Source organism: Clarias gariepinus, chromosome 4 (assembly GCF_024256425.1).
Source record: "Clarias gariepinus isolate MV-2021 ecotype Netherlands chromosome 4, CGAR_prim_01v2, whole genome shotgun sequence".
Taxonomy (NCBI): Eukaryota; Metazoa; Chordata; class Actinopteri; order Siluriformes; family Clariidae; genus Clarias; species Clarias gariepinus.
Genome location: NC_071103.1, coordinates 11,544,900 through 11,572,602, shown reverse-complemented (window position 1 = coordinate 11,572,602; position 27,703 = coordinate 11,544,900). Strand labels below are relative to the sequence as shown.

At 39.6% G+C, this 27,703-nt stretch overlaps 1 protein-coding gene across 2 annotated transcripts; it reads right to left on the bottom strand.

Moving 5' to 3' along the window:
- Window positions 1-342: 342 nt before the first annotated feature.
- Window positions 343-26,231, bottom strand: atp1a3b (ATPase Na+/K+ transporting subunit alpha 3b). 2 transcript variants are annotated; one of them, XM_053495110.1, is made up of 22 exons: window positions 25,997-26,231; window positions 25,781-25,851; window positions 11,230-11,349; window positions 10,339-10,398; window positions 9,482-9,685; window positions 9,271-9,384; window positions 9,039-9,173; window positions 8,108-8,225; window positions 7,474-7,742; window positions 7,175-7,373; window positions 6,548-6,792; window positions 6,048-6,240; window positions 5,630-5,942; window positions 5,342-5,492; window positions 3,736-3,904; window positions 3,487-3,641; window positions 3,247-3,370; window positions 2,990-3,135; window positions 2,757-2,887; window positions 2,572-2,673; window positions 2,324-2,415; window positions 343-1,457 (listed from the first exon to the last, which is right to left on the bottom strand). In XM_053495110.1, exons 2-22 carry the CDS (start codon window positions 25,784-25,786, stop codon window positions 1,429-1,431), a joined length of 3,075 nt encoding a protein of 1,024 aa, XP_053351085.1. In that variant the 5' UTR covers window positions 25,787-25,851; window positions 25,997-26,231; the 3' UTR covers window positions 343-1,428. The 2 variants fall into 2 exon arrangements, with proteins under 2 accessions (XP_053351085.1, XP_053351084.1); XM_053495109.1 differs by lacking the exons at window positions 25,781-25,851; window positions 25,997-26,231 and having other exon boundaries at window positions 11,230-11,367.
- Between the last annotated feature and the right edge of the window lie 1,472 nt (window positions 26,232-27,703).

Sequence of the window (27,703 nt, the reverse complement as noted above, 5' to 3'; positions counted from 1 at the left end):
ACCAATAAATAAAGGGCCCAAGCACACCAGGTTTGCCGTGAATAAATTTGAAATTCGTTTATGGTAACTAACCCGAGAAACTCATCTTAAGTTTGACGCGGATGAAACTTAAGACAGAATGGATTCAGTCCACTCGGATGTGCTACTGTATAATGATTTATAACAACAGTGTGTTTCGGTTGGAACGCCAAGCAGAACCTGGTGTGTTTGGAGTCGTAATGGCAGTAGAACCTGGAAACATACCAAAAGCATTACTGATTCTTTGCTTAATACCTGATAACGGGCGTGTCCCTGTATCGTTTGTGTCTCGCTGTGGACTGGAAACATGCAAGAGAACCATCCTTCTTTTAGGGCGTTTGTATTTGTTGTGTTTTATTTATTTGTATTGTAGTATTGTATATATGATTTGTCTCTAAAACACACAATCTGAAGATGGATTTGAAACAGGGTTAGCAGAGAACACAAAGACAAACAGTGAGAGAGAGAGAGAGAGAGAGAAAGAGAGAGAGAAAAATATACCATGTTTAAGTTTTCATGTGGAAAGAACCAACATGGGTCTCTCCATCTTCAATTAACAGCAGTAGTAGTAATAATAATAAGAAGAAGAAGAATATTAACAACAACAATAATAATTATAATAAAAACCAGTCAGTGATTGACCCCACCTTTCTCTCAATGTAACATCACAGCAAACTACACTATGACAAAAAGAAAAAAAAAAAGAAAAAAAAAAAGGACATGAACAGCTGTAGCAAGAGAAAAAAAAAACAAAGGTGTGGACGTGTCTTCTCCCAGGAGTCAACAGGAGCAATTGACCAGAGTGTACCAGTGCCAGCAGGTGGTGTCCCGTCGCAAGTCATGTGACAAACATACCCGTGTGCAATTGGAGGACAGGCAGAGGAATTAAGGAAAGGATGGGAGGAATACAGAGGAGTAGAAAGGCATGGAGAAGGAGGCAGAAGATGAGGCAGGTGGATGTGAGGACGAAGCAGCGGGCTGTGCCCTTTGTTAGCAGAGCATACGTGTATACACACACACACACACACACACAGATACACGCGCGCTCACTCATACGCTCAGACACACGCTTGTGATTAGCATTGAAAGCTCCTCTCAGATCTACATGATTATGCAGCTGCCGTCGGTAAATATATAACAGACTTTATGTGCACACCCGTGAAAAGTCATGCAAAGAGTAATATTAGGGGTGATAGGGGCAGCGCAGGGACTTGGACGGTCAAGAGGCTGGAAGGTGCTTTGTAGTTTTCTCTTTGGGGCAGGCATGGTGTTGGCTTTAAGCAGCTGTCTCTTTGAATGTGCGGGTGAAGGGGTGGGGTAATGATTGTGCGCCTTGAACAGGAATAGAAGGAAAAGGAGTGGAAGAGAAATGGAAGATGGAGGGGTGTGAGTAAAGAGGGAATTCATCAATCAATAGTAAGTCTCTTTTTCCACCCAACCTGCAGGAGAGAGAGAGAGAGAGAGAGAGAGGAAGAGAAAATGTCAGAAAATGTCACGAAACAAAATTATATAAAATGTCACTTAGTGATGGTAAGCTTTGCTTTTTTACTTCTAGATAATCAATATGGTCTGAATTATTTACAATGTGCAGTTGAATACGCTTGTTTTAACCCCCACCAGTTACATTATAAAAGCTAAATAATGATTTTTATTGTAGGTGCTTTAAATGTATGCTTTAAATAAAAAACAGTGACTTTTAAAGGTCATACACAGTCAGAAAATCATTAACATTTTTTTTTAGTTTGATAGAGTCTTATCTCTATGCCAGTTGCCCTCATACTGCAATTTAGGGCACAAATGATTGAATAGATACTGTATATTCAGGACTGTGTATTTCAACAATAATGTTGCAAAAATCCAAATAACTTTACAGATCTTCATTGTTTAGGGTTTAAACAATGTTTTCCATGCATGTTCAATTAACCATAATCAATTAATTAACATGCACCTGTGGAATTGTCGTTAAGACCTTAACAGCTTACAGAAAGTAGGCATTTAAGATCACAGTTCTAAAAACGCAGGACACTAAAGAGACTTGTCTACCGACTGTGAAAAACACCCAAAGAAAGATGCCCAGGGTCCCTGCTCATCTGCGTGAACGTGCATTAGGCATGCTGTGGCAACCTGGTGGCAGCGGGGTTCAAACTCCGACCTTCTGATTAGCAACCCAGAGTCTCAACTGCCTGCACCATCGCTGCCCCAATTATTTATTATATTAAAGTTTTTTTTCATTAAATATAATTTGTTGGCACCATGGTTTAAATGCATTTTTGTGTACACACACATAATGTTGCTATGAGCATACCTCCAGGGTTTCGGCGGAGGAGAAGCTTTCGGATTTCATCGTACACGAAGATTAGGAAACTGTACGGGAACGCACAGAACCACCAGGATGGTCTGGGGAAAGAGTGAAAGTAAAAAGGTTTAATATTCCAACATTACTATGTGATCCGAGTATAACGTGTGCTGTATGTACATCCCTATATCTAGCCTATACTTTTAACATTTACACTATAATGTGTGTGTGTGTGTGTGTGTGTGGGTGAGACTCACTTTAGTGGGTACATCCTGAGTGCCACGTCCATTCCTGGACAATAGGACAGTAATGCAGCCAGAGCTGTCTCCTCAAACAGACCAAAGATCAGAATCTTATTCCTGCAAAAGAAAAAGGTTTGACAGTTAAACTCTGTCATGCATAAAGAAATCCAAGCGATCAAACACACAGTGTGTAACCTTACTTCATGCCCTGCTGGAACACAGAGTTACGCCTGGTCTTGCAGATGATTAGATCAGCCCACTGCACAACCACGATACTGACGAAGAAAGCTGTGTGGCATGTGAACTCCACAATCTTTCTCTGCTCGTATGTCTGTCCAAAACAAGCACAAATAGATTCATTGTAACAACCTGGCCGAATACACACTCACAGACACGTATTTTCAGAGAAACACACAATTGAGTGTAGACTTACCCACTGCTGTCCATAGCTGTCCTCTAGGTCGTTGGTGCTGCGGTCGTCCCAAGAGAGCCTGATTCCCACCAGATGAGAAGGAAGGAATCCATTCTCAGCCATAATTACAAAGTAGGCAAAGAAACCTCCCAAGGCTTGGATCATACCTGCACACACACACAAAACAAAATATTTTATTATACAGAATAAAAGAGGGACCGCGTGAATTTCTTTCCATTGTGTGTGTTTTTGTGTGTGTGTGTGTGTTTTAAACTAACCAATCTGCCCATAAGCAATACTAATAAGACGTTCGTTGACCAGCTTGTCCCGCATTGGGTTCCTGGGCTGCCTTTTCATGATGTCACTCTCAGCTGCCTCATAGGCCAGGGAAATAGCAGGAACCTGAACAGACAAAACAATACAATGCTCAATACATATGTATGCGTGTGTGTGAGGAGGTTCGAGCTGGCAGGAGGGCGGTTGGGGGTGGGGGGTGGTTGGTGGGGGTTTGTTCTCACCATGTCTGTGCCCAGGTCGATGCAGAGGATCGTGATGGTACCCAGGGGCAGTGGGATGTTGACGATAATGAAAAAGAGAAAGGGGGTGATCTCGGGGATGTTGCTGGTTAGAGTGTAAGCAATGGATTTCTTCAAGTTGTCAAAAATCAGGCGACCTGCCAGTGAAATACATATAGCATTCAGTTACTTAGTTACTCAGGATGCTTTTAGTGTGCATTGTAAAGGGATTTGTTCCTCCTCCTCACTCACCCTCTTCTACCCCAGTAACAATAGAGGCGAAATTGTCATCCAGTAGGATCATGTCAGCAGCCTGCTTGGACACATCGGACCCAGCAATCCCCATGGCAACACCGATATCCGCCTTTTTAAGAGCAGGAGAGTCATTTACGCCATCACCGGTTACAGCTACAATAGCTCCCTGAGAGATGGAATAATAGAAAAAGAGAGCGAGAGAGAGAGAGAAAAGGACAGAAGGAGAATGAGAGATTCCAAAGAAAAAAAAAGAGTTAGGATGCCAAACCTGTGACCAAAGGCTAAAGACACTGTAACATGTGACTTTAACTTGTAGGAAACCAGGAGAAACAACTTTTTTATTTTTTTTTTATACTATTTTTTTTACTTTTTTTTATACCTTTTATACTAAATTGTGGATTTTGGTTTTTGATAAAAACATAATTTAATACAAATCATAAATTCCCTCATTTAACATGCAGACGCTTTATCATTCATGGGCATCCACCAGGAAACTGCAGTCAGCGCACATCTCCACTAATGAAGCTAGTGCAGTGTAAAGAATAAACCTACACATTGTTCCTTTTAAAAGTGAAGTAAGTATTGTGAGCAAATATGATGAAATTGATTTATTTTAGCAAATTTAATAAGAAAATAATCCAAAAAATTATATTTTTGTCTGGGAAGAAAAAAAACTTTTTACTCATTCTGGCACACAAGGTTGTCTATAACAAAATGTTTTATTTAAAATTTTTAAACTTCCACCTTTTCACCATATTACATAGGCACCAGCTTTTCAAGCGAAATGGTTATCGAGACAAGACAGGCACATTGCTCCTTTCTGCCATAAGATCAGTGAAGAGAGGATGCTTCCTGCTCAACACAACTCCTGGTTTAATTCTTTAAATGTGTTCAGTGGATTCTTGAAAAATGTTGAAGATTTGAACACTTTTGGACCACTTTAGAAAAACTGCCATCCCGTGCTCACTTTTTTCACACACACAGCAAAACTTGACATCCCACAAATACAAAGCTTCCTCTTTCAAACAATGGACAAAGCAAACTTCTAGCATCTATGGTTCCTCTGACATTAATAAAAGAACCACAAGGGTGCAATTGGTTTTGAAGCTTATTACATTCTCGCTGTCTGTGAGTTTGATTCGGAGCCTGTTTATGGACCTTACTGTTACCACAATTTGCTGAGCCTCAGTACCAAATCACAATTACAGCATCATGACTTTCATGTCATTTTTATTTCAAATAAACCAAAATATTATTGGTAGCTACATAATTAAATAAAATTATTTTTTAACCCATTATGATAAAGTTGTGAAATATAGACTTGGAGCTTTTTAACTTGAATAATCTGGCCTGGGTGCTTTTTACCAGCCTTGTGACTCAAAGAAAACATGCTTAAATATTGTATTGTATAAAGTTGGCAATACTTTTTTGTCTTATTTGAAAAAATAACTTGTTTTTATCAAAACTATCTTAAAAAACAAAAAGAAGGATTTATCTAATTTTGCTGTCAAATTGTTTATATGGACACAACAATGGGACCACCTGACATCATGAGATTTGTGTGTGTGTGTGCGTGTGTGTGTGTGTGTGTGTGTGTGTTTACCTGTCGCTGGCAGCCCTCAACAATAATGAGCTTTTGCTGGGGAGATGTCCTGGCAAACACAATTTCAGTATGGTTGCGAAGAATCTCATCTATTTGGTCCTGAGACATGTCCTTCAGTTCTGTCCCATGGATTACACAGGCTTTAGCATCCCTACAACACACAACATGAAAGAATACTAAAACAACACATTTCTGTGTGTATCTGTATGTAATATACATTTTAAGGATGTTCTTGTGAGTAGACTGTGTATGTGTGTGGGTGTGTGTGCGTGTGTGTGTATTTGGTACCTGGGGTTGACTTGGCTGACTGGGATATTAAGACGAGCAGCAATGTCCTCCACCGTCTCAGTGCCCTCTGAGATGATGCCCACTCCCTTGGCGATGGCTTTGGCTGTGATGGGGTGGTCTCCAGTCACCATGATGACCTTGATACCAGCTGAACGGCACTTGCCCACTGCGTCGGGCACAGCTGCACGGGGAGGGTCGATCATGGACATCAGGCCAACGAAGCACATGTTGTCTGTCTGGAAGTTAACATCGTCTGTGTCGAAGGCAAATCCTTTAGGGTACTGATCCTCTGGCATTAAGAGGTGGCAGAATCCTGTGATGGGAAAACAAACCCAGTGGAAAGAGTAATGTTAATATGCACAGTAATACTTACAGACTTATAACTCTCAGTTTTTATGATTTTCATTCACACTCTCACCCAGCACTCGCTCTCCCAGTCCTCCCAGCTCCAGATAGGCATTCTGGAAGGCTTCCTTCATTTCTTCGTCCATGGGTTGCTCCTTGCCCTGTAGCATGATGGTGGAACAGCGGTCCAGGATGCGCTCTGGAGCTCCCTTCATCACCAGCAGATAGCGATTATCATTGGGGTCCTCAGTCTCATGGATGGACAGCTAGAGTAGAAAGAGAGAGAGGGGGTGAGAGGAAATATTGAAGTTCTCAGAAGTGGGCAAATCATAAAGACATTAACCAACCATTAACCTGGTTAGTGTAAGCATTAATGTGCTGCCCAGACTTTTTTGTATATTTCGTTTGCCATGTGCCCACTTTTAACAAAGTACGTATCTGTTTACAGCTGGATTATTCAGGTCTATAAAAGACATATTGGTCTTTTACAACCCTATGAGTGTTTTAGTTGCTGAACTGGTTGGTGGAGAGTTTTTTAGGCAGACCCTTATTTCACATTTCCCCAGTACTGACCTGATATTTGTTGGTGGAGTTAAATGGGATCTCAGCCACTTTCTTGTTCCTTTCTCTCATCTGTTTGACAGATCCGCAGGAGAGCTCGATGCACTTCAGCAGGGCAGATTCTGAGGCGTCCCCAGCCACGTCCCTCTTCAGGATTGGTAGAGCGTCTTGGCCTGCTTTAAACACCGCCCTATTACACAGAGACGCGACACGAGCCAGAGCAACCCACGTCACCGAGGTCTTATCGAAGGATGCACCTGCAGGGATAAAGTCAGCGCTCTGATTAGGTGCACAGCATGGAGTTTTAAATGAATTATGAAGACCTTTTTAAACACCTGCATCTTTAGCTGTTAAACGAGAGATTTTGTGAATTTTTGACTTATTCCTGTTTCTGCTTTGTACTTTAAATATCTCCTAAGGTACCATCATTACCGACTGTCTCAGTGGAGGACGATTAATTATTATTTAGGAGCAAATGACATTATAAAACACATCCATCATTTACGTTAACTTATTTATACAGTATTCCAGAATAAAGCAACTTCACAATGTGGTAAACGATCTGTGTTATTAGATTGTCCTTCTTTAGAAAGCTAAAATGTGATGAATGATAGTGATGATGATGTGACGCTCACTAACCAGACTGGTCCTCAGTGGTGTCAGCCTCATGGATCTGGTTGTCAAACCACATGTGTGCCACAGTCATGCGGTTTTGCGTCAAGGTTCCGGTCTTATCTGAGCAAATAGTGGATGTGGAGCCCAGGGTTTCTACAGCCTCCAAATTTTTCACTAGGCAATTCTTCCGAGCCATGCGCTTGGCTGTGAGGGTCAGACACACCTGCCGGACAAAAGGGAAATAGAATTGGGTGATTTTTTAAATGTAAAACGTTTCATACAGTATATAATATGTGTTTACAGTGTTTTATTTGAATGCTCACAGTGACAGTAGCCAGCAGTCCTTCAGGCACATTGGCCACAATAATACCAATGAGGAAAATAACAGCTTCCAGCCAGCTGTAGCCCAAGATGATGGACAAGATAAAAAAGGAAACTCCCAGGAAAACAGCCACGCCTGTGATGATGTGGATGAAATGCTCAATCTCCTTGGCAATGGGGGTCTTCCCTGTTTCCAGCCCTGAGGTCAGAGTGGCGATGCGGCCCATCACTGTACGATCCCCAGTGCATACGACAATGCCACGGGCGGTGCCTGAGACAATCAGACAGAAAGAGACATGGTTGCATTAATATTCCACCTGAGGTCTTAACATAAAAGGAAAAACACACTTTTATTTATAGATCAGCCTGAAATCCTAAAGTTATAGTGATCTGTTTTGGCTCTTAAATTATTACCCCAGTATTTTTTTTAACTAAGATTATGTAAGAAAATAGCAGAAATATTTTTGGTATGGCTTTCACTCATTTTTAGGACTCAAGAACTATGACATCAGCCCAACGTCATTATAGTGTGTGAGAGTACTTTTAGGGATTTTTTTTTATTATTGCATAAGAGCATGAGTAATGAAATAAATAATTAACCACTAATAGAGTGAATTATTGAAGTAGAGTCTGTACCTTCTACGCAGTTAGTGGAGAAGAAGGCGATGTTGCGGGTTTCCAGAGGATTGTCATGGGTGCAGTCGGGTGATCGCGTCTGTGGTTCTGATTCCCCAGTTAGAGATGAGTTATCGACCTGTGCATATGAGAGGCTCAGTTTTAGACAGTTCACTCATTTCTTATTTCACCAATCAAAGCTGGTAGACCTTTGTAAGAAAAGCTTCTGTATATGGACACATCTGTATTTGGTACGATAAGGGTTCGAGTCAAACCGTGATGAAGAGATAAAACCAACTTTAAAGGAGACTTGAATGACGCCAACATTTTAAAGAAGGCAGTGAGTGGGCTACCTGGACGCCTGACCCTTGAAAAACAACGAATGACTTGTCACCAACATGTGAAAGAGACTCATATGTCTGTGGGAGCTGTACACACGATCATTCATGAACAACACTTGCACATTACAGGGACTCATTACAGGGAGTTTTTGCCTTACAGTTCCAACATCGTTTTAAGCCCTTTCCACATGATTGGGAGTTCCTGGTAGGCCAGTGTTTCCGACATGAAGCAGGCAGTCCAATCATGACCCTGGCGAACTGAGAAAACTTTCTACCATTATGCTATCCAAGCACAAGTGAAACGCTAAGATAAGTGCATTAGTGTAGCAGGGGATTAGACCGAGAAATAAAGGTTGTTTTTACTCTCACACCTGTGATTCTGCACAATCTAAAGTCCCGAGTTGACTCGAACGCCCCTCATTATATGCAAGCAAACAAAAGCTATAAAATATGCCTAAATGTGTGCAGACAAGTTTTACTGAAATGACTGTATGATTCAAAAACATGTTAATTCATTCCTGGTTGATTTTGAACTGTATCAGGATGAAAGATCACATATCAATAAATGAAAATGTGTGTGTCTGTGTGTGTGTGTGTGTGTGTGTGTGCACCTTGCAGCCATGGGAAGAGATTATTCTGAGGTCAGCAGGAATTCTGTCGCCCCCTTTCACCTCTACAAGATCTCCAGCCACAACCTCCTCAGCGTTGATCTGCATCTTCTCTCCCTCGCGGATTACCAATGCTTGCTGTGTGCACAGAGAATGTCATTCAGAATGGTTTTACTCGTGAACAGCAGGACTCTCTGAGGCTACCCTGTGTCTGGGGAAGACGTTGTTAGCTTACCTGGGGCACCATGTTCTTGAAAGACTCCATAATCTTGGAGCTCTTGGCCTCCTGGAAGTAGGAGAAGCAGCCGGTGATGATGACTACAGCCGACAGGACAATACCTAGATACAACTAAGGAAGAGAAAAAGCAGAGTGGTGTTGGTTTAATGAATTTATAACTCGAACTAAAATCGTACAGTCTACATAGGCAGGTGTGTGTTTTGCATACGTTGTCCCCAGCTGGTTCGTCCTCAGTGGCTGCCTGGATGGCGTAGGCTAAGAAACAGAGGATAGCGCCAATCCACAGCAGGATGGAGAAGCCACCAAAGAGCTGCCTGCAGAACTTCACCCACTCTGGCGTGGTTGGGGGAGGTGTGAGAGCATTAGGACCATCCCGCAACAGAAACTCAGCTGCCTTGGCGTTAGTCAGACCCTGATGCAGAGAAGAGAAAGCATAGACATGATACTGAATTCACAAAACTTTCATCATAATGAAGCACTCATCGTCTATACCGCTTATCTTGTAAAGGGATGTGAAAGCCCTGGAGCCTGTCTCAGGAGACTTGGTGCACAAGGCAGGGTACACCCTGGACAAGGTGCCAGTACATTGCAGGGCACACACACAGTCTTACATGCTGATTCACACACTACTGGGTACAATTTGGGAACACCAATTAGTCTAATCTGCATGTCTTTAGACTCTGGGAGAAAACCAGAGCACCCAGACGGAACCTACCAAGGACGAGGAGAACATGCAAACTCCATGCACACAAAGGCGGGAATCGAACCCGGACCCTGGTGGTGCAAGCCCTAACCAGTATGCCACGGTGCCAACCATAATGGAGTACCATCAATAACATAATAATAATAATGAACAAACTAGCCACAATGAAGCCTAATTATATCATTACCAACACAATAAGTGCCTTCTACAGTCATTGCTTATGTTTTTATATTATGTGTTGTGAAGTGAACAGTTTTTACTCGTGTGAAAAGTGAGCAGCAGTATATTGGATCACACTGACACCTAGTGGACATTTGAAGACATTGCAGTAGTTTAAACAGGGCTTAAAGAGAGATGCTCACCTGGACTATGTCTGTCTGGAATTTCCGACATACTTCTTCCACTGACATCTTGTGTTCTGTCTAAAATAGAGAGTGACAATTTTCAAACACAAGAAACACTGCTTTTATAAACATCTTACATGTTGTCAGCCAAAACATTGTATTGGTGCTGATTTTATTTTTAAAAAATTATGTTATACATATACTGTAATACAGAAAATTACAGCTACTTCTGAAGTTTATGTAACATAGAAGTGATGAATTTTGCTTCCCTGTAAAATTCAAGTCGCCACTTCATCTGTTTTGGAGAGATGATTTTATATGTGCCCCAAAAGGTGTCATTTTTCAGTGTTTCTCTGTTTCGCGTCAAACAATAATCATTTAAAATGTAAACTATTCATATTTCTTTGAGTATTGCTTCTAAAATTGGTGTACGCCTTTAAAAGCATATGATCTGTAGAAATTGTTGCTTAAAGAATTTTTGGGTAAAAGATTAAAAAGCAAAAAAATAAACCTTTAATGTCTGTAACCCTGTCAAATTCATGTTGCAATATCCTTACAATTTTGCATTTTAGAATAATAAATTAATCAAGTTTCACCTGATTGATAATTGACAATTAATATCAACTGAATTTTAAAAGTTACGGACACTACATAAAAAGGTATGAAATTGTGTTTAGCAAATGTGTTTCTTTTTATCTAAAAATCTAAAAATATATAAATTTGTATGCATATTTACAAAAAAAAAAAGCATTAATCAGAAGGTAAGAAGTGTTAAGAATTATATTTAAAAAATTTTTTTATTATATAATCCTATCTAAAAATTCACTTTTTCACCTGGTGAGACCATTTTTAGCACCAACACCATGTTTTCAAATGTGAGCACAAATAAATGAAATTCCTGGAGCTTACCAGAGGTACTTCTTTCTTCAGGTCATCCAGATCCTTTCCCCCTTTTTTCTTTTTGTCAGGAGAGGACTTGTCATCTTTGTCCTGTGTGGTAGCCACACGGTAGCTGTCTGATCGCCCATACTGAAACACAGATCCCATAACATACTTCACTTTCAGACCAGTGGGAAAACTGCTGTTATAATATAAACATAAAACAATGTGTTGAACTAATCAATAACCCTCTTTCACGTAATAGGCAAACGTCATCGGCACTCCGTTGTCATGGCAACGTTGACAGCCTGCGAGCCAATAATTTCATCGAAAGGTTCATTTCATGACTTCATTTGCGAGCTCGTGTACTGACACCTAGTGGTCAAGTCTGGTGTAGCAAATAGATTAATATGGACACGCAGCTGTCAGTGTGTGTGTGTGTGTGTGTCGTTTAAAAATCCATTGTGCAAAGGGAATGTTTTGCACTTAACCATCTCTGAATTTTAGAAAATTAATTAAAGAACAAAATAACATGAGTTATTTAATTAAAGTATAATTAGAGTAATTAAAGTAATTTTCGAAGAAATTACTTCAAAATGTTCCTAAGTACAGACCTTTCTCCCTTTCTTTTTTAATTAACAACATAAACATAAACATAACTAGCCACTCTTTGGAGTTTTTTAAAGTAATATATAAATTTGCCAGACAGCATTAAAGGTTTCAATACACAAAACACACGATTAAACATGCAATAAAGAACATTAATTGAGCATAATATATATTCAAAATTAAATTAAATTGTTTCATGCTTTTTTTTCTTCATCTATTTTACAGATAAGATGTAAATGCAAAGTTAATTGTGAAATGCAAAAAAAAAGTTAAGGATCCAGTTTAAAATTTTTTATATAATTATTAATAATATAATATAATAATATAATGAGTGAGATAGAAGTGAGACAAGAATGACCATAAGACCACGTGATCGTATGTGCCTATTGTATTTCTTTGGCTACAAGACACAAGAAGTGAGTGTATATGCATGCCGAAAAAGCTTTTTGTGCAACAATGGACTATGGATGTTACGCAATAATGTCTGTCACTAATAACATGAAAACTTGGCTTGTTTTATTTCTTATATATTTGTATATGATATAAATATTGTATTATTTATTAAGTTATCTGGTAACAGAAACAACCATGAAGATGCATGGTTTGATCCCAACGCGCATAACCAGAAGACCCTTTGTGCATGTCCAATTGTGATGACAAAGCATGGAGACTCCTGCAACAAAATGTGTTTGGACTAGTTTTGACTTTTTTGGTGTGGTATTAGGTGGGCATTGATGGCTCAGTAGCCTGCCATTGCAGAAGGCCTGTGTTCAATCCCCAACCACTGGATGCACTGGATGTTAGAAAGGGCACCCTCAAAAAGAGGGCAACAGAAAAACTAACAAGATAAGTTTAAATTATATTGTAAGATATGTTATAAGATAAGTTTAATAGTTTTTGATCTGTGTGCGCTTGGCAACAATTCATAGAAGTCTAATTAATTCAAAATTGATGCTTAGACAGTATTGTTATTGTTACTATAAAAAAGTTTAAGATAAAGAATAAGTGTTTATAGATGTAATTTGTAAATAAGGTTTAGAGTGAGTCTGTGTGTGTGATGTACAGGCATTTGAAAAGTCTGATAATAAAATTTTCACAAACAGTATTGTTTTTTTTAATGATTTTTCATTTTATTATTGTTTATATACTTTTTATAAATTATATTGTGATAAAAAATGTAACATTTGTAAGTACGATATCAAAAGTTTTTGTAAAAAATAATGATAGTTTTTTTCTAGTGTGTGTAGTTAAAATGAAAAATAAATTATTTTAGTATATTGCCTGGGTTGTGCCGAAAAAAGGATATGACGAACACTACAGTATATTGCACAAGCACTAGACTATATATAATCATTAAAACATAGTGATACAACAAAAAATGCTCTGGGTTTTAAGCCAGCTGACAAGATTCCAGCAAACGTGAGGCCTTGGGTGTCATTGGTCACATAATTACTTTATTCGTAGCCGCCCCATCTGCTCGACACAAGCTTCAGAGCTTCAGTTTTATACATAACATCAATACTACGGGCATGGAAATGGCATGCTTTTGCTTATTACTTCCTATGTTTCCAATGATTACAGGGTACACACCCTTGTTTTGCTAAGTTTGTTGGTTAATAAGGTTTACTTTAAAGTGATTTCAATTTCAGTTCACTTCTGTAGTTAACCTCCTAAAATTCATTAAACATTCTAACCAGACAGATTTGAGAATTCAAAGCACTAAGCTTTTACATTATTTTTATGTTTTTCATGGTTTTGTATTTCATGGTTAAGACATAGTTTTGCTGATGTTTTTGTTGCCTTGCACCTGTCCTGGACTTATCAGATCAAACCACATACACACAAATGCAGAGAGACAAAGAGAGAGAGAGAGAGAGAGAGAGAGAGAGAGAGAGAGAGAGAGAGAATAAAAACCTTTTGATCTCAGCTCGATAAAGTAGGATGCAATCATAAATAAATTAACATGCTTTTAAAGGATACAGGTGTTTCAGTGAAACTTGTGTGTGTGTGTAAGGTTTGATCTACTGTAGTTAGGATCAGAGACTGAAACAAAGCCGCAAGTCTAATAACAGTCTCTTTGAAATAGATAATGAATCATCATAGGTCTTGTTGACACAGAGAGATGTGTGGTGAATGAAGGTGGTGCCAATGCTAAAGTGAGGTGGTAGTTAAAATGCTAAACTGAAGTGGGTAGCTCAGTGGTTAAGAAGTTGGACTACTCATCAGTAGGGTTTTTTTTAATTAACTTTGTTGACTGATTTTCTTGCCAAAACAAACTCAATAAGCAAAGTATATATATTATAATGTGTGAATAAAGTGATTAAACAAACAAAAGACAATGTAATACCAAAATGTTTTTGTCAAAGTAAAAGTAACAAGATGCCCTAATGAGACATTCGAATGTCACGCCTAAAAAAAAAGCATGGAAAACGGCAGCCCTGCAGCTTTCTCCTTCTGTCCGCGTTTAGGTGCTCCCCGTCCTTCAAGCATGAAGAAATCACAAAGAATTTCACCAGCTGGTACAGAGTAAGACTGAAAGAGTGAAGCTGATTGGTTGCAGCATTTTGAAAAGTTGGGATTTTGCATCTCTATTTAAAATAAGACAAGTGAGCACACAAAAGATGCGATATGTGAACAGCCCCAAAGATTAAAATACACAAGAGTCTAGTGTGAGGAACGGCACTGTGTGCATTCAATCAGCTGCCTAAACCTTGGCAAAAAAAAGGTGTGGTGGCTTAGATGGAATCACTGACCTTTTCCTTGCACATTAGGATCGTGACATCCTCTTCCATAGGCAAGGAAGTCTCGCTTTTCCCGTGCCCAAAGGACAGAATGTGAGAGCCTGCTAGCCTTTAGCTAACTCGCTAATTTTTAACAATCCTTGAACTCTGTGACGTTAAACACCATAGCTCGCCACTATAAATGCTGTCATGACAATGATGTAAAACAGGGAAACGATTATGTTTTGCCGTAATCAGAGGTCAGGATTTGGATTTGGACAATGGTCCAGGTCAAACCCTCTGGTACACACACACAATATTATTGGGAGAATATGTTAATTGGTGAATGTTAAATAATAAAATAGTCCCTAATTAGTAAACTAGTTTAGCATTTTGGACACTAATCTTGGCTCAACATAGACACACACACACACACACACCCATTTCCTGATCAATATCCAGAAGAGCTAGGATGACAGCCAGGACACTCTCCGGGATGTGAGCAGCTATTTTAGTGCAGTGCGCACTGCTGATACAAGAAAGTGCACCATCTTCCAGGAAACCACTCAGACAAGAATGTGATTGTCTATGCATTTGCTATAAAATTTTAAAGCAGCTGTTAACTTGTTAAGTGGTTGAACAATGCCTGTAAATTGTGTTTAGATGGCGCACGTTTATTTCTGTCAAAAAAACATCCATAAACAGGCATAGATGAACCTTCCTTTTTCAGACTTAACTGATGGACGAAATAAAGAAATATTATGAAGAGACACAACTTAAAACAATTAAAGCGTAAAGGCATTAGAATTCCAAACACTGCAGCCCCCTACTGCCTGATAAAGGAATAGGACACATTTACAGAATGAATGATATATAATCTTACGATAAATTCTGATGTGACCTCTACACCTGTTTTATTATCACCTGTTTAATTAGAAAAATCAAAAAAAGATTTTAAAAAGTGGATTCCTGTACTTCATAAATGTTTCAATGTAAAAAAAAACTAAACAAAAAAACCCTGTGGTCTCTGGATATGCTACTGTATAAAGGAGTCTGGGGCATTTTCTGACATAACATTTGCCATCACAGACTACATGTTATAAACACCTTATAAAAACCAGCATCGCCTTAAGAACTGTAAGAACACTGTCGCTCGATGTGCACGGAAGAATCAAAATTAAATAAATTATCCAAACATATTTCTGAGAGAATATGGTTCGGAAAGATTACTTTCATCACTCCTACACATTTTTGAAACGCATTAAAGCTGTTCGGATGGCTTGTCATGGCCTGACACCTTCCTTCAAAAATCACAATCAAGGTCTTTTCATCAGATTCATTTTACGTTCTGTCACATGAAAGCTCCATCATCTGGCCTATGGCTCATAATTTCCCTATTGGACTGACCAAGGACACACCTGCTTACACCCACACGTCGGACGTGCACGCATCCACACTAAGCTGTCAGCCAGGTGACATTCGATTAATAGAGAATGAGAAAGTGAGAAAGAGAGATAGACGGATGGACAGAGATAGAGAAAGAAATAGAAGACAGATGGAAAGAGAGAGGAGCGTGGAGGAGGAGACACTGACAGGTTGAGATATCTGTTGCGATGGAGTCAATGTATACAGACAAGTGGAGAAGGGATAAGAGAAAAAAGGAGACAGAGAGAGGGAGAGAGAGATCAAAGAGGGGATTTTGTCGTTTCCTTCCAGTGGGGTAATTAGATATTGACCTGCTGCTCTGTCAGCGTGTGAGCTTGTTGCCAACGGCGATGGCATTTATCGCCTGATGGCTCTTACCAGCACACCACCTGGCCACTTCTAACTGGACACACACACACACACACACATACACAGCCCATCTGACTACGACGTACAGTTTTATGTATGTTTTTTATATTTGTTATATTTCTGATCCTCAGCAGATAACTACATGACTATGAGTCTTCTGGGGTGTGTATGAGCTTTGAATGTCCGGATCTGAAATCTATTAAAATCCTGTGGTCGGATTAGAGAGGAAACCTGAGAATATAAAGGAGTTTGCTCTGGCCTAGGTAGACAATACAGCAAGAAGATTGATGCGTTTATTCCCTGCAGGGAGAAATCGTGGGTGCACAAACTTTAAGCTTTTCAACTAGTATTAATTTGTAATGGTTTTAAAATAAAGTCAAACTGTTGTCAAAATAATTATGTACTTTAAATATACATTCACTAGCCACTTTGATAGAAACACCTGTTGCTAATCAGGTTGCAGTAGGGCAATGCACAGAATCACATAAATTATATGAATTAATTAATTAATACAAATATTCTACAAATTATTTTCCCGATCTAGTAATCGATTGGAAGTGAGACAAAAGATTCTAGCAGCACGTTTCCATATATGTGTCTCTTCAAGTCATGGGTGTTCAAACACTCTATCACTTTTTAACAGCCGCTGTCGGTCGCATGGGTGAAAGTAGGTCGGTAAATTCCGCAGTACAGGAAAGAAGGGGAACGCAGCTGCCTGCCACAAGCCACATTCAAAACAAGTCATGGAAGCACATTTATCAAAAAAAAAACACCTGCCATCTTAAAAAACACTTTGTTGTTCGTCGGTCTCCTTAATAATTGCTAAGTCGGTCTAAATTTTTACAAAGCTAACTAGGTTTGAATACAAGGCTGAATTCCAAATCTCTCACTAACCCCTGATCAAGGACACTACTAACTAGGTGTGTGAAACAAGGCACTCTACACCCACTACACTAGCTTTCTAAGATTCAACCCCCGAATACAGAAAAGTGTATTGAATAAGTGGAAATCTAAAGTAATTGTTAATTCTCCATGGTAAATTCTCCTCAGCTTTCGGCTTTACATAATACCGGTAAGAATTTTACTTTTTTACTTTCACCCCTGTTAATCACATTAACTGTCAGCTGGTAAGTGTGGGCTGCTTGGTCGTTAGTTCGCGAAAGGAAAAATTTTGGCGGGACAAAAAATAACTGGTTAAATAAACAAACAGATCATAATCTGTTAATAACAACATGTTTGTAGAACTGTTGTATAAAAGCAGTATCACACTCAAGGTCATGAGTTCGAGTCCCACCTCGGGTCTGAGTGCGTGGAGTTCTCCCTGTGTATAGTGGGTTTCCTTCCTGCCACGGTCCAACGACTTGCATTTTAAGCTAAATTTGCATTTCCAAATTGCCCACAGTGGGTGAGTGAATGTACTGTATGCTTGTTAGTCTTGTATAAATACTTAAATAATTATATAAATTGTATACATTTTATACATATGCAAAGTGTCATAGTGACTCTTTCCTCTATCATTAAGTTTGAATCAGTTCCATCTGATATCAGATTGCAGTGCATAAACTATCACACAGGACTGGCTCAGGTAAACTACAGTATTGGACGACATCTAAAAGTTTTTTTTTTATTATTTTGTTTTGGTGTATATATTTTCAAGAAATAACTAGGAACAACAATGATGATTTCCCTGTCCGTGTGTAACCTGTCCTAATGTAACAGAGCCGCTTTTTGAGAGAGACAGAGACCCTGGTATGGAATTACATCCTGGTGCATTTCTAATGACTGCCTCCATACACACACATACAACTTTACACTGGTGACCTCTGAACTCTGAACCCTGGTAACTAATTATTGATGCTGCTGTAACTGAGGGCCTTGGTTAGTCCAAAGCGTGGACATAGAAAACGATGAAATATAAGAGAGAGATGGAAAAAGTGTAATCTTGTACACCTGGCACTGCGTTAACTGACTAGCTAATAATGCATCTTATGTACTGTGTGATGATGCACTATAATTGAACGGTATCATCTTTGGAAGTGAGTCATTGAAGACCCAGCTGAAACACATTGCATCAAAAAAAAAAAAGAGAGAGGAGGAGAGAAAAACCTTGAATAGAGATAAAGAAATCCTTAATGTTTAGTTGTCATCATAGACTATACAGTGATGGCCAAAAGTATTAAGATAACATCTGCCATGTATCATAGTTCTTTCTCCCTGTGCACAAAACAAATGATATCACTAATTAGTTCAAGCCTATCTGGCAAAAGAGTTGTGCTGTTGAAAATCAGCTGCGTTAGTAAATGGATAGAAAAAAATACGTTGCAGGACTTTTATTTTCTGGTGCCAGGGTGTTCATCTTTGCACAAAAACAGTTATAACTTATGACTGACTTCATATTAAATGATCAATTCAATTCAGTTTGATTTAACATTAATCATTGTTACAAAACAGCTTTGAAAAAAAATATGGAAATGAGTTAGAACATTTTGAGGAAATTGATTGAGATAGATTGTCCCTGATGAGCACGCCGAGGGTGACAGTGGCAAGGAAAATCTCCTTGAGATGGCAATAGAAAGTAACCTTGAGAGGAACCAGAGTAATTTGGGTGATAACGGATAGCAGAGATTGATTTACAGTCCTGCTGCGTGTTAGGAGGCTGGAAGCTCAATATAGGAGAGGAAGTTAATATAAGGTCCACTTTCGTTATTGGAGGCTCAGGTACAAAACCTTTGGTTGGAATTTCAGTGCTATTGAGTGACTGCATTGATTAAGCGACTGCAAAAATATTGACTGTTGTATAGCAATTTCACTGCATAAAACAACAAATTATTCTTATTATCTTGATTGTCACTATTTATTTAATTGAGATTAAAATATCGAATTTCACTTTTGTCTCAATACTTTTGACCACAGTGTATATTTAAAGTGAGAGCTGGTGAAGAACAAGCAAAAACTCTATCTACTCTGCTAAAAAAATATTTTTATGAGTACTTACAGCATATCAAATATTCCTTTATGTATATGAACCTGTAAGAATTTAGTTAATCTTCTCGCTGAAGGACATCAGCCAGATTTTACACATGGTGACTGACTGATTATTTTAATAAAAAATAAAAACAAGTAGCACTTCATACAATATTTACAGATAACTGAGACTTCACATTAGACACATGTATCTCAAAGTCAAAATATAAAATTTCATAAATAGTACATTAGATATGAGGAAAACTTACTTGCCATTGACAGAGTTGATGACTTCCTGTGAATCATGGTACTTTAGCTTTCTTTCATTAAGTATGTTGTAATATACTTTTTTACAGGAGTTACACATTTTAAATGTTGATTTGGTATCAAAATGTTTCAGGGTTAGTTTTGTAACACGCCAACAGAATGCTCTGACCTTCATAAGTCAGCGTGCCAAAATACATCACCCTGTGTATGGGAGATGTGCAACTGGTGCTATTCTGATCCACGTCTGAGATTTCATTATGGACAGAAAGTTAGAACAAAGAGCTAAATCTGGGCAAATCTTCCTAAGAGACATTTAGCATCATTCAGCAAGTTCATGGCAATGGTGCAATGAGATGTTTTTATGGCAACTTGTGCATGATGATTGTTAGAGAACTTCCGCACCCACTCTACTTACCTGATAATAATGAAGTAAGGAATGAGAATTAAGTACTTCCTTGTAAACCAAGCTAATCTTGAAAATATATGTATTATCTTATAGTGGAGGAATTATCTATGATGGTTTGGATGCTGAAAAAAGTCTGCACAGAATTTCTCTTTGCACAGGATTAGGCAGCAAGTAAACAGTCCATTTTCTGAGATTATGTGTTGGAAACATGAAACATGCACAATTGTAAGGATCTGCATGATTTGACAAGGACTAAACTGTGATTGCTAGACAACGGGATCAGTGAATTTACAATAAGGCAGGCCTTGTGTGGTATTTCCAGTACACTGTGGTTAATACCTACCCAAAGCGGTCCAAGGAAGGACAACTGGCGTCAGAGTCACAGGCTCCAATGGCTCACTAATGTATGTGGGAAGCAAATGGAAGTGCATCAGGCACAATCCAACAGAAGAGCTACTGTACTGTAGAACAAATTGCGGAAAAGGTTCATGCTGGCTAGGACAGAAAGGTTCCAGAACACACAGTGCATTACAGCGTGCTGTGTATGGGGGTGTATCTGCAGAATAGTCAAAGTGCCCATGCTGACTCCTGTCCATTATCAAAATCTCCTGCAATGGGCACAGGACCATCAGAACTGGATCATAGAGCAATGGGAAAATGTGGCCTGGTATAATGAATCAATTTTTCTTTTATATCATGTGAGTGTTACGTATCTTGGGAAAAGATGGCACCAGAATGCACTTTGGGAAAAAGACAAGCCAACAGAGGCAGTGTGAGTCTTTGGGGAAACCTTGGCTTTTGGCATTTAAGTGGATGTTATTTTGACACATAGCACCTACCTAAACACTGCTGCCGACCAAATACACCACTTCATGAAAACCAGATGTATTCCCTGGAGTCAGTTGCCTCTTTCAGCAGGATAATTTACCCTTACCCACGCTTTGAACATGAAAAAGAGTTTAAGGTGTGGCCTTGGCCTCCAGATTCCCCAGATCTCAGTCTGATCGAGCATCTCACAATTCCGATAAATGGAGGACCCATTTTGGAACTTACACGCCTTAAAGGATTTGCTAGCGTCTTGGTACCAGGTACCACAGTACACCTTCAGAGACCTTGTGGAGCACATGCTTCAAGTGGTCAGGGCTGTTTTGGTGGCACAAGGTGGAGATATCTCATAATCTAGCAACAAGACCATGAAGCTGTCATCACAACCTAGAACTCTAATGAATTTAAAATCTTCACATTTGACTTGCAGAAGTAGTTTTGCCTTTTATTTTTATGCTTGGACTAAGAAGACTTTATGTAATGTGTTTTAGGATTTGGGTAAACAAAACCCGTCCTGTTTTGTGTAAGAAAAACCCATAGGGTTCTATCCTATAATGGACCTTATGTAACACTAAGGTCACAATTTTCCATCAAAGCCTAGTGGGAGCTTTAGCTGTGAATGAGTGGTGGTACAGAAAAAATGGAGACTGCCCCTAGAGAGAGAAGGTGTGAAAGTGACAGTGTGTATGGTATGTGTGTGTATGTGTGCAGTATTTAAACACCTTGTGAACATGAAGAAGCAGGGGAAAAAATCTGTCAATAACATCGGAATCATTTCTCCTTGAGACTAATAATGATAAATAAAATCTAATCACTTTTTCATAAGAATCAAAAAGAAGTGATTAGATTATATTTACTCAAAATGTCTATGTGTGTGTTTTTTTGTTTGTTTGTTTTTTTGGAATGCTAGAATGTCCTTGGGGCCATATGCTGTGGACTCTTCTGTGAGTTATCAAGGGTTGGTGGGAATACAGATTGCATAATCCGATTAGGAGAGATGAGGATTAGCTTGCACTTCACTCCCTAATCTCTCGCTTCACATTATACCCTGACTGTATTCTGACACTCGCACCGACTGACCCTAAGAAATCTCTTCGCAGATGAACACGCTGATACTTTGTGACATGTACTAGCACCAAATGCAAATAAAAACAGGGCAAACTGGTTAAACGAAGAATACATACTGTACAGCGTTGTGAGCTCTATGTTATTAAACTAAATCTAAAATCCTTCCTAATGCATTACCTCTTCTGTCTCCTCCTGCCCTTTTAGCTTAACCATCCATCTGCCCATCCATTCATCCATCCATCTGTCCATTCATCCACATATTCACTTATCTTCTGCCTGGTAGCTCGGCTAGAAACTAGGCCCTATGTGTTCATACAAGCTCACGTCTTAATCTGTATGTGTGAAACTGTATTTATTAAACATTGATATAATTTAATTAATATGATTTAATTAAGAACTGCCTGAGATCTGCACTGTCACTCTCTCTCTCTCTCCCGCTCACACACATAAACACACAGGCACACACGCACAAACACATGTATCACTTTCTCTCAGCTTTTCAGTTGTCTTCTGTCTCAGAACCTGGTTTATACCGTATATCTGAATCAAATTGTTTTATTTTACGCATTCATACTCCACATGACTGTTCCTACTGTAATAAAAGAGCACAAAAACAAACAAACAAAAGTATCAAGACCATCTAGGAAAATATTTTGCATATTTGTGTGCAGTTCCCCTTACATTACAAGAGCGCAGCATGAATAAATCATGCTGTGCTGGGCAGGGAACCGGATCCGGGCCCTCGGATAACCTCCCGTAGACACCGGTAATCTCACCGCAATGCTAACCTTCTGGGTAGCTTTCAACGCTGGAGGAACAGTAGGAGGGGGTAATCCTAGCTTGGGAAACTGAACACATCTTCACGACAACATAAGTAGTTCAGACACAGTCTGGTTCTTCTAATACACATAAAATTTAATTTCAATTGAATGGAATAATAAAATCCAAACAGACCGATCAGCTAACTTAATGATCTCCACACGCACCACATGCTCTCGCTAATCCTGTGGATCTAGGATTTACTTTTCTTTTATCTATAATGAATGCAATGTTCAAGGTTAAGAGAGGTTTTATAAGTTTGAATCTGGATTTAGCAGACTGAATAATCAGATGCCAAATGAATTAAAATTTTTTATATTAATTAAGTAAATTATTAATGCTCAGTTGCTGTAAAGACTAACAGGGTTGTTGATCAATACTATTTGAACCAATCGCTCTGATCGGTTGCTGCTGTCACTTTGACACAAAACACTGTCTTGGCATGATTATTCTCAAAAGGTTTACATCAAGGGCACCGAACATGAAAGCCATCTTTATTATTCAATTCAATAAATTATTTTTGTTATATATGTAAATTATTTCTAGTTAAATAATACTTCTAGTTATATAATATTATTATTTCTAGTAATATAATTTTATGTTAATGTATTAACAATGGTCATCGTGGCAAAGCAGCTTTACAGCTTTACATCAAAGGAGATCCAGAATCAAAATTATTATTATATACGTTTTCAATACTCAGTGCTCATAAAAAAACTCTATAAAATAATGACCTTACAACGTATGACTGAGTCACTCATGAAGAATGACTTCATCTCTCTAGCAAGTCCAGAATGTACTGTCCCACTTTAGCAAACCTCTATCATCCTCAGCCAGTTCCCCGCAGAAAGGCCGTCACCTGGACACCTGAGTATGTACCGGCTGTGGAAACGTGAGCTCAGCTCAGGTGGAACGCTACAACACGATCCTATCCTTTCTCTCTTTTGACCACACAACCCTCCCCATCCGCTGTTCCTCCCTTTCCATCCATTCTGTCTATCCTTTGTCTCCTCATACATCTGACTCATTATTCTCATCAGGATCTCCCAAATGAAGTCTCTTTGTATTTTCTTAAACAAAAGCTGTAGATTCTGAGATTTCTGAGGGGGGGGGGGGGGGATCCTGCATTTGAACCCCCTCCACACACACACATCAGATGTCCCTTGTGTCTTTCAAGGTTAACTGTAACAGTATATACAGTAATTCTGGCTCTTTTCTCTTCCTTTTCTCCCTCTTTTTTTCCGCATATGACATCAATCTCACCACATTCTCATTTATTCTTTATTTATAAATGTATTTTTTGGAAAATAAAAAAGACTCAGAGACTCAGGTCATCTAAGCCCTGCACAACTTGTCTAAATGTCTCTTTACGTAAGTGCACGTCATATAGTCTATAAATACCCAGAGCATTCTATGTGTCCAGTAGGAAGCCGTTTAGGATTCAGACAAGGTCTTTCCATGTCTTTGCACAATCTGTCCATCGGTCATGTACAGGGAGTTTCCACTGGCTGGCCCCGCCCCCAGCTCGACGCAACCCGGTGCAGAGCACGAGGCAGCACTGCGTCACCGCGTTCTGCGAGAATAAGCCGGTGGAGCGGAGTCGCGTGTATCAGCGCGCGCACTTCTGCATCTGCTGCCTTTCTATTCTAAGCATATAGACAAATCATGACTCGGCATGATATTCTGCGTGTTATCACTTTTTCCCCTGCGTGTTTGAAACATTGCTGATGGGGTCGTTTTGCCGCAATGGCACTTATACGTTCAGATTTAAATGTGCTTTTAGATAGATAGATAGATAGATAGATAGATAGAAATATCTTGAAAAAAATTATCTGATAAATGCAGGGTTATAGAGATGGCGCGCACAACCTATTATTATCTAACGTTTTATCAGAAAAAAGAATATTAGCGGCAATCAGCTGGAAATAATACGTCTATAATAATAATAATAATAATAATAATAATAGCCTTATTTAGTGTATTAGTGTAAGAGGACGGAATGCCCTTGCGCATGCTAGAGTATATAACCCATGCAGACAACGGGACGATGATGAAGCAAAACTGGAGCCCATTCTCCGTCCTGATGAGCACGGCGTGTCGGTATCTCCGGTCCAGCTGACGCCGCTGTTAAAACCAGGTCGCGTGTCTGATTGGCCGGTTTGACGCAGTGGCACACCGGTGCACTCACTTATTCACTCACTCTCTCCTTAACACCCGGTTTATTATCCGCTTTGTTGGAATCCTGCTTCTAACAGTATCCCTCAGATTCCCCCCTGTACGACCCTTATGTCGTGCACACGTTACCCGGCGTGTAAATATCAGAAAAAAGCCGACAGCGCAGTGATCCCCCGTAACCGCATTATGACGCGCGAACGGGTCCGAGAGCGCTCGCGCTTGTCAAGGAGCCTGTGAAACGATGCGCGTGTAAAAATCCTCCTCGTACAGCCTGGTTACATTGAGTTATTAAAAGATGAGAGAAAAAAAGTTTACAATATCTTTTTTTTTTTTTCGTACAACTTGCATGAGGGTATGAGTAATAAAACCTAAGAAAGATAAAAAGAAAAATGAAGTGGGGACGGGAAAATCTTTAGTATCTTTGGATGGTTTCCGTCATCCATCACAAGGGCACTGCAGGAGATGAAAAAGTGCAAGAGTTGCACTATTTAGGAGGAAATTGGTCGAAATGAGAGCTCGAGCGCGAGCAGCTGGTTGCGTTAGTGAAGTTTAACCGTAAACCATATAGGAACAGGGATGCAGGTTCGAGTCTTAGGATGTTCAATTGTGCAAATATCCCAAAATAAAATGAAAAAATCTAAACGGACAGTTATGTATTTATTTCAAGAGCTTGTCCTGTATCAAGTGTAGTATATATATTTCATACAAGGTTAGCTAGAAAATCCGCATTACACTCAATGTCATTGAGTCCCAGCTCAGCAGTGACACTGCAGTTCATCCTGTACGGAACACAAAGTTCTGCGTCTAATACACAGTACAGTCATTCCATTCATCCTCTCTCTCTCTCTTTATCTCTGCATGCATACATACAATCTAGTGCTAGTCTTTATTTATTGTTTTAAAGTGGGTTAAAGCTGAAGATGTTGGTTCTTACCCCCATGGTTGCGCAGTCAGTCAGTCAGTCACTCGGCTATCTTCAGCTGGTACAGTAAGGAGATGTCAGCCCTTGAGGATGGATGAGAGGGGAGATTTGACATTTGTGTGCATACACATATAAATAAATATAAAACAGTACAAAGAAATGCGAGGTCAATTAGTGCAGTTTATCTTGACAATGAGGATGAGGAGGATGAAGAGGAGGTAGCCTCACCGCGGCTTTTCGTTCTCAAACTTTGGACAGGCTGTGAAATAAAGTGGAACATAAAGCTATTGTGTCGGATAACATCCAACAAAACGAATTAAAGACAGTACTGGCTAAATGAAAAAAGGTATCTATGAGAGCAGGACAGTGCCGGTTCTTGAGGATGCCGCTCTCACGCGCTGCTCTCGAGCTCAGGCAAAGCCGGCAAAAACTAAGAAACCGCACTGTCCCGGATGCGAGCGATGCGCAGCGGTTTCAGCGACCTCTCAAAGCTCATTAACGAACCAGCTGCACTGACCAATACAAATCCTCTTCCGTGTATAACGGACGTGTAGTCTGGCCAATCAGCGCGAGGGAGCCTGATGAAACAAACCAATAGGAACGCGTTTGATGCCCCGCCTTCGTTACTGCAGAATTCCAAGGGTGAAAGCAGGAATCTTGTCTTCGCCACCTGAGTGTGAATTGACAGGATTCTCCAAGCGAATGCGTGATTTTCCTGTTTGCCTTTGCATGACACAGTGTTTGATTCTTTGTAAAAGCATAACCGACTGCATTCGTGACTGATATGAGAACTGCATGTGAAGTAATGCCAGTGCAAAAGTACAGTATATAACAGTGTTTGCACATGTGCAGGTGTGCAGATGTGCTTCTGAGACTACAGCTCTAAATAATGGCCAGATTTCTGCGTATTAAAACACCACCATTAGTTTTGACACCACTAATTTCTTTCTTACATTCATCTTCTTGTCTAATCATCCATACTGCTTTATTCTGTATTCAGGGTCGCAGGGTCACAGGGCTTGGAGCCTATCCCAGGAGACTTAACTATGAGGAAGTGTAGACCATGCACAGGCTTCTAATAAATTGCAGTGCACACACACACACTACGGGAAATTAAGAAATGCCTATTTGCCCAATCTGCTTGTCTTTGGACTGTGGAAGGAAACTGGAGTACCAGGAGGAAACCCACCAAACTCCATGCACACAGATTTGAGGCGGGACCCTGGTGGTGCAGTGCTAACCACTAGTCACCTGGCTACAGTATATAATGATTTATTAATGACCTCCTTCATGCAGAGTGTAGAGCAGTAGTTCTCAGATCTGGTCCTGGAGGATCAATACCCTGGACATTTTAGTGCTTCCTCAAACTCCCAGCACGCCTGATTTAACTAATCAACTAATTAACACCCTTTTCCTAATTGAAGTGCATGTGTAATATTAGGGGGGAAAAAAAGAAAATATGCAAGGCAGTGGTCCTCCAGGAATAAGGTTGAGAAGAACTGATGTAGAGCATCTTTAACAATCAGGGCTGTGCTGTTTCTCAGGTACATCTTCCAAAGGGAAACTCACGCATTGAAATAAAATCAGAATAGGAACACATGCACATACAGTATATCACTCACTTACTCATTGTCTGTATTGCTTTATTGCTGGACAATTTAAGGTACAAGGCAGGGTACTAGACAGGGTGCCAATCCATCGCAGGGCACACACATACCATGGGCAATTTGGGGAAAGACCATTAGTCCAATATTCATATCTTTAGATTGGGCGAGGTAACCCAATAAGCACAGGCGGGAATCTGGCCGACAATCTAACCCGGACCCTGGAGGTACAAGGCAACAGTGCTAACAACTAAGTCACCATGCTGCCATAATCATATTTATCCAGTTGTTTTCAGGGCCCATGCTTTAAACCCCTTTTTTTTTTCGAGTC

What these genes read in the sequence shown, in the direction of transcription:
- atp1a3b (XM_053495109.1), bottom strand. Translation starts at nt 11,367, where the DNA reads ATGGGATCTGTGTTTCAGTATGGGCGATCAGACAGCTACCGTGTGGCT. An exon ending in TCAAGAACATGGTGCCCCAG is followed by an intron (nt 9,174 to 9,270) that starts GTAAGCTAACAA and finishes CTGTGCACACAG; the next exon opens with CAAGCATTGGTAATCCGCGA. An exon ending in CCTCCGCCGAAACCCTGGAG is followed by an intron (nt 1,458 to 2,323) that starts GTATGCTCATAG and finishes TCTCTCCTGCAG; the next exon opens with GTTGGGTGGAAAAAGAGACT.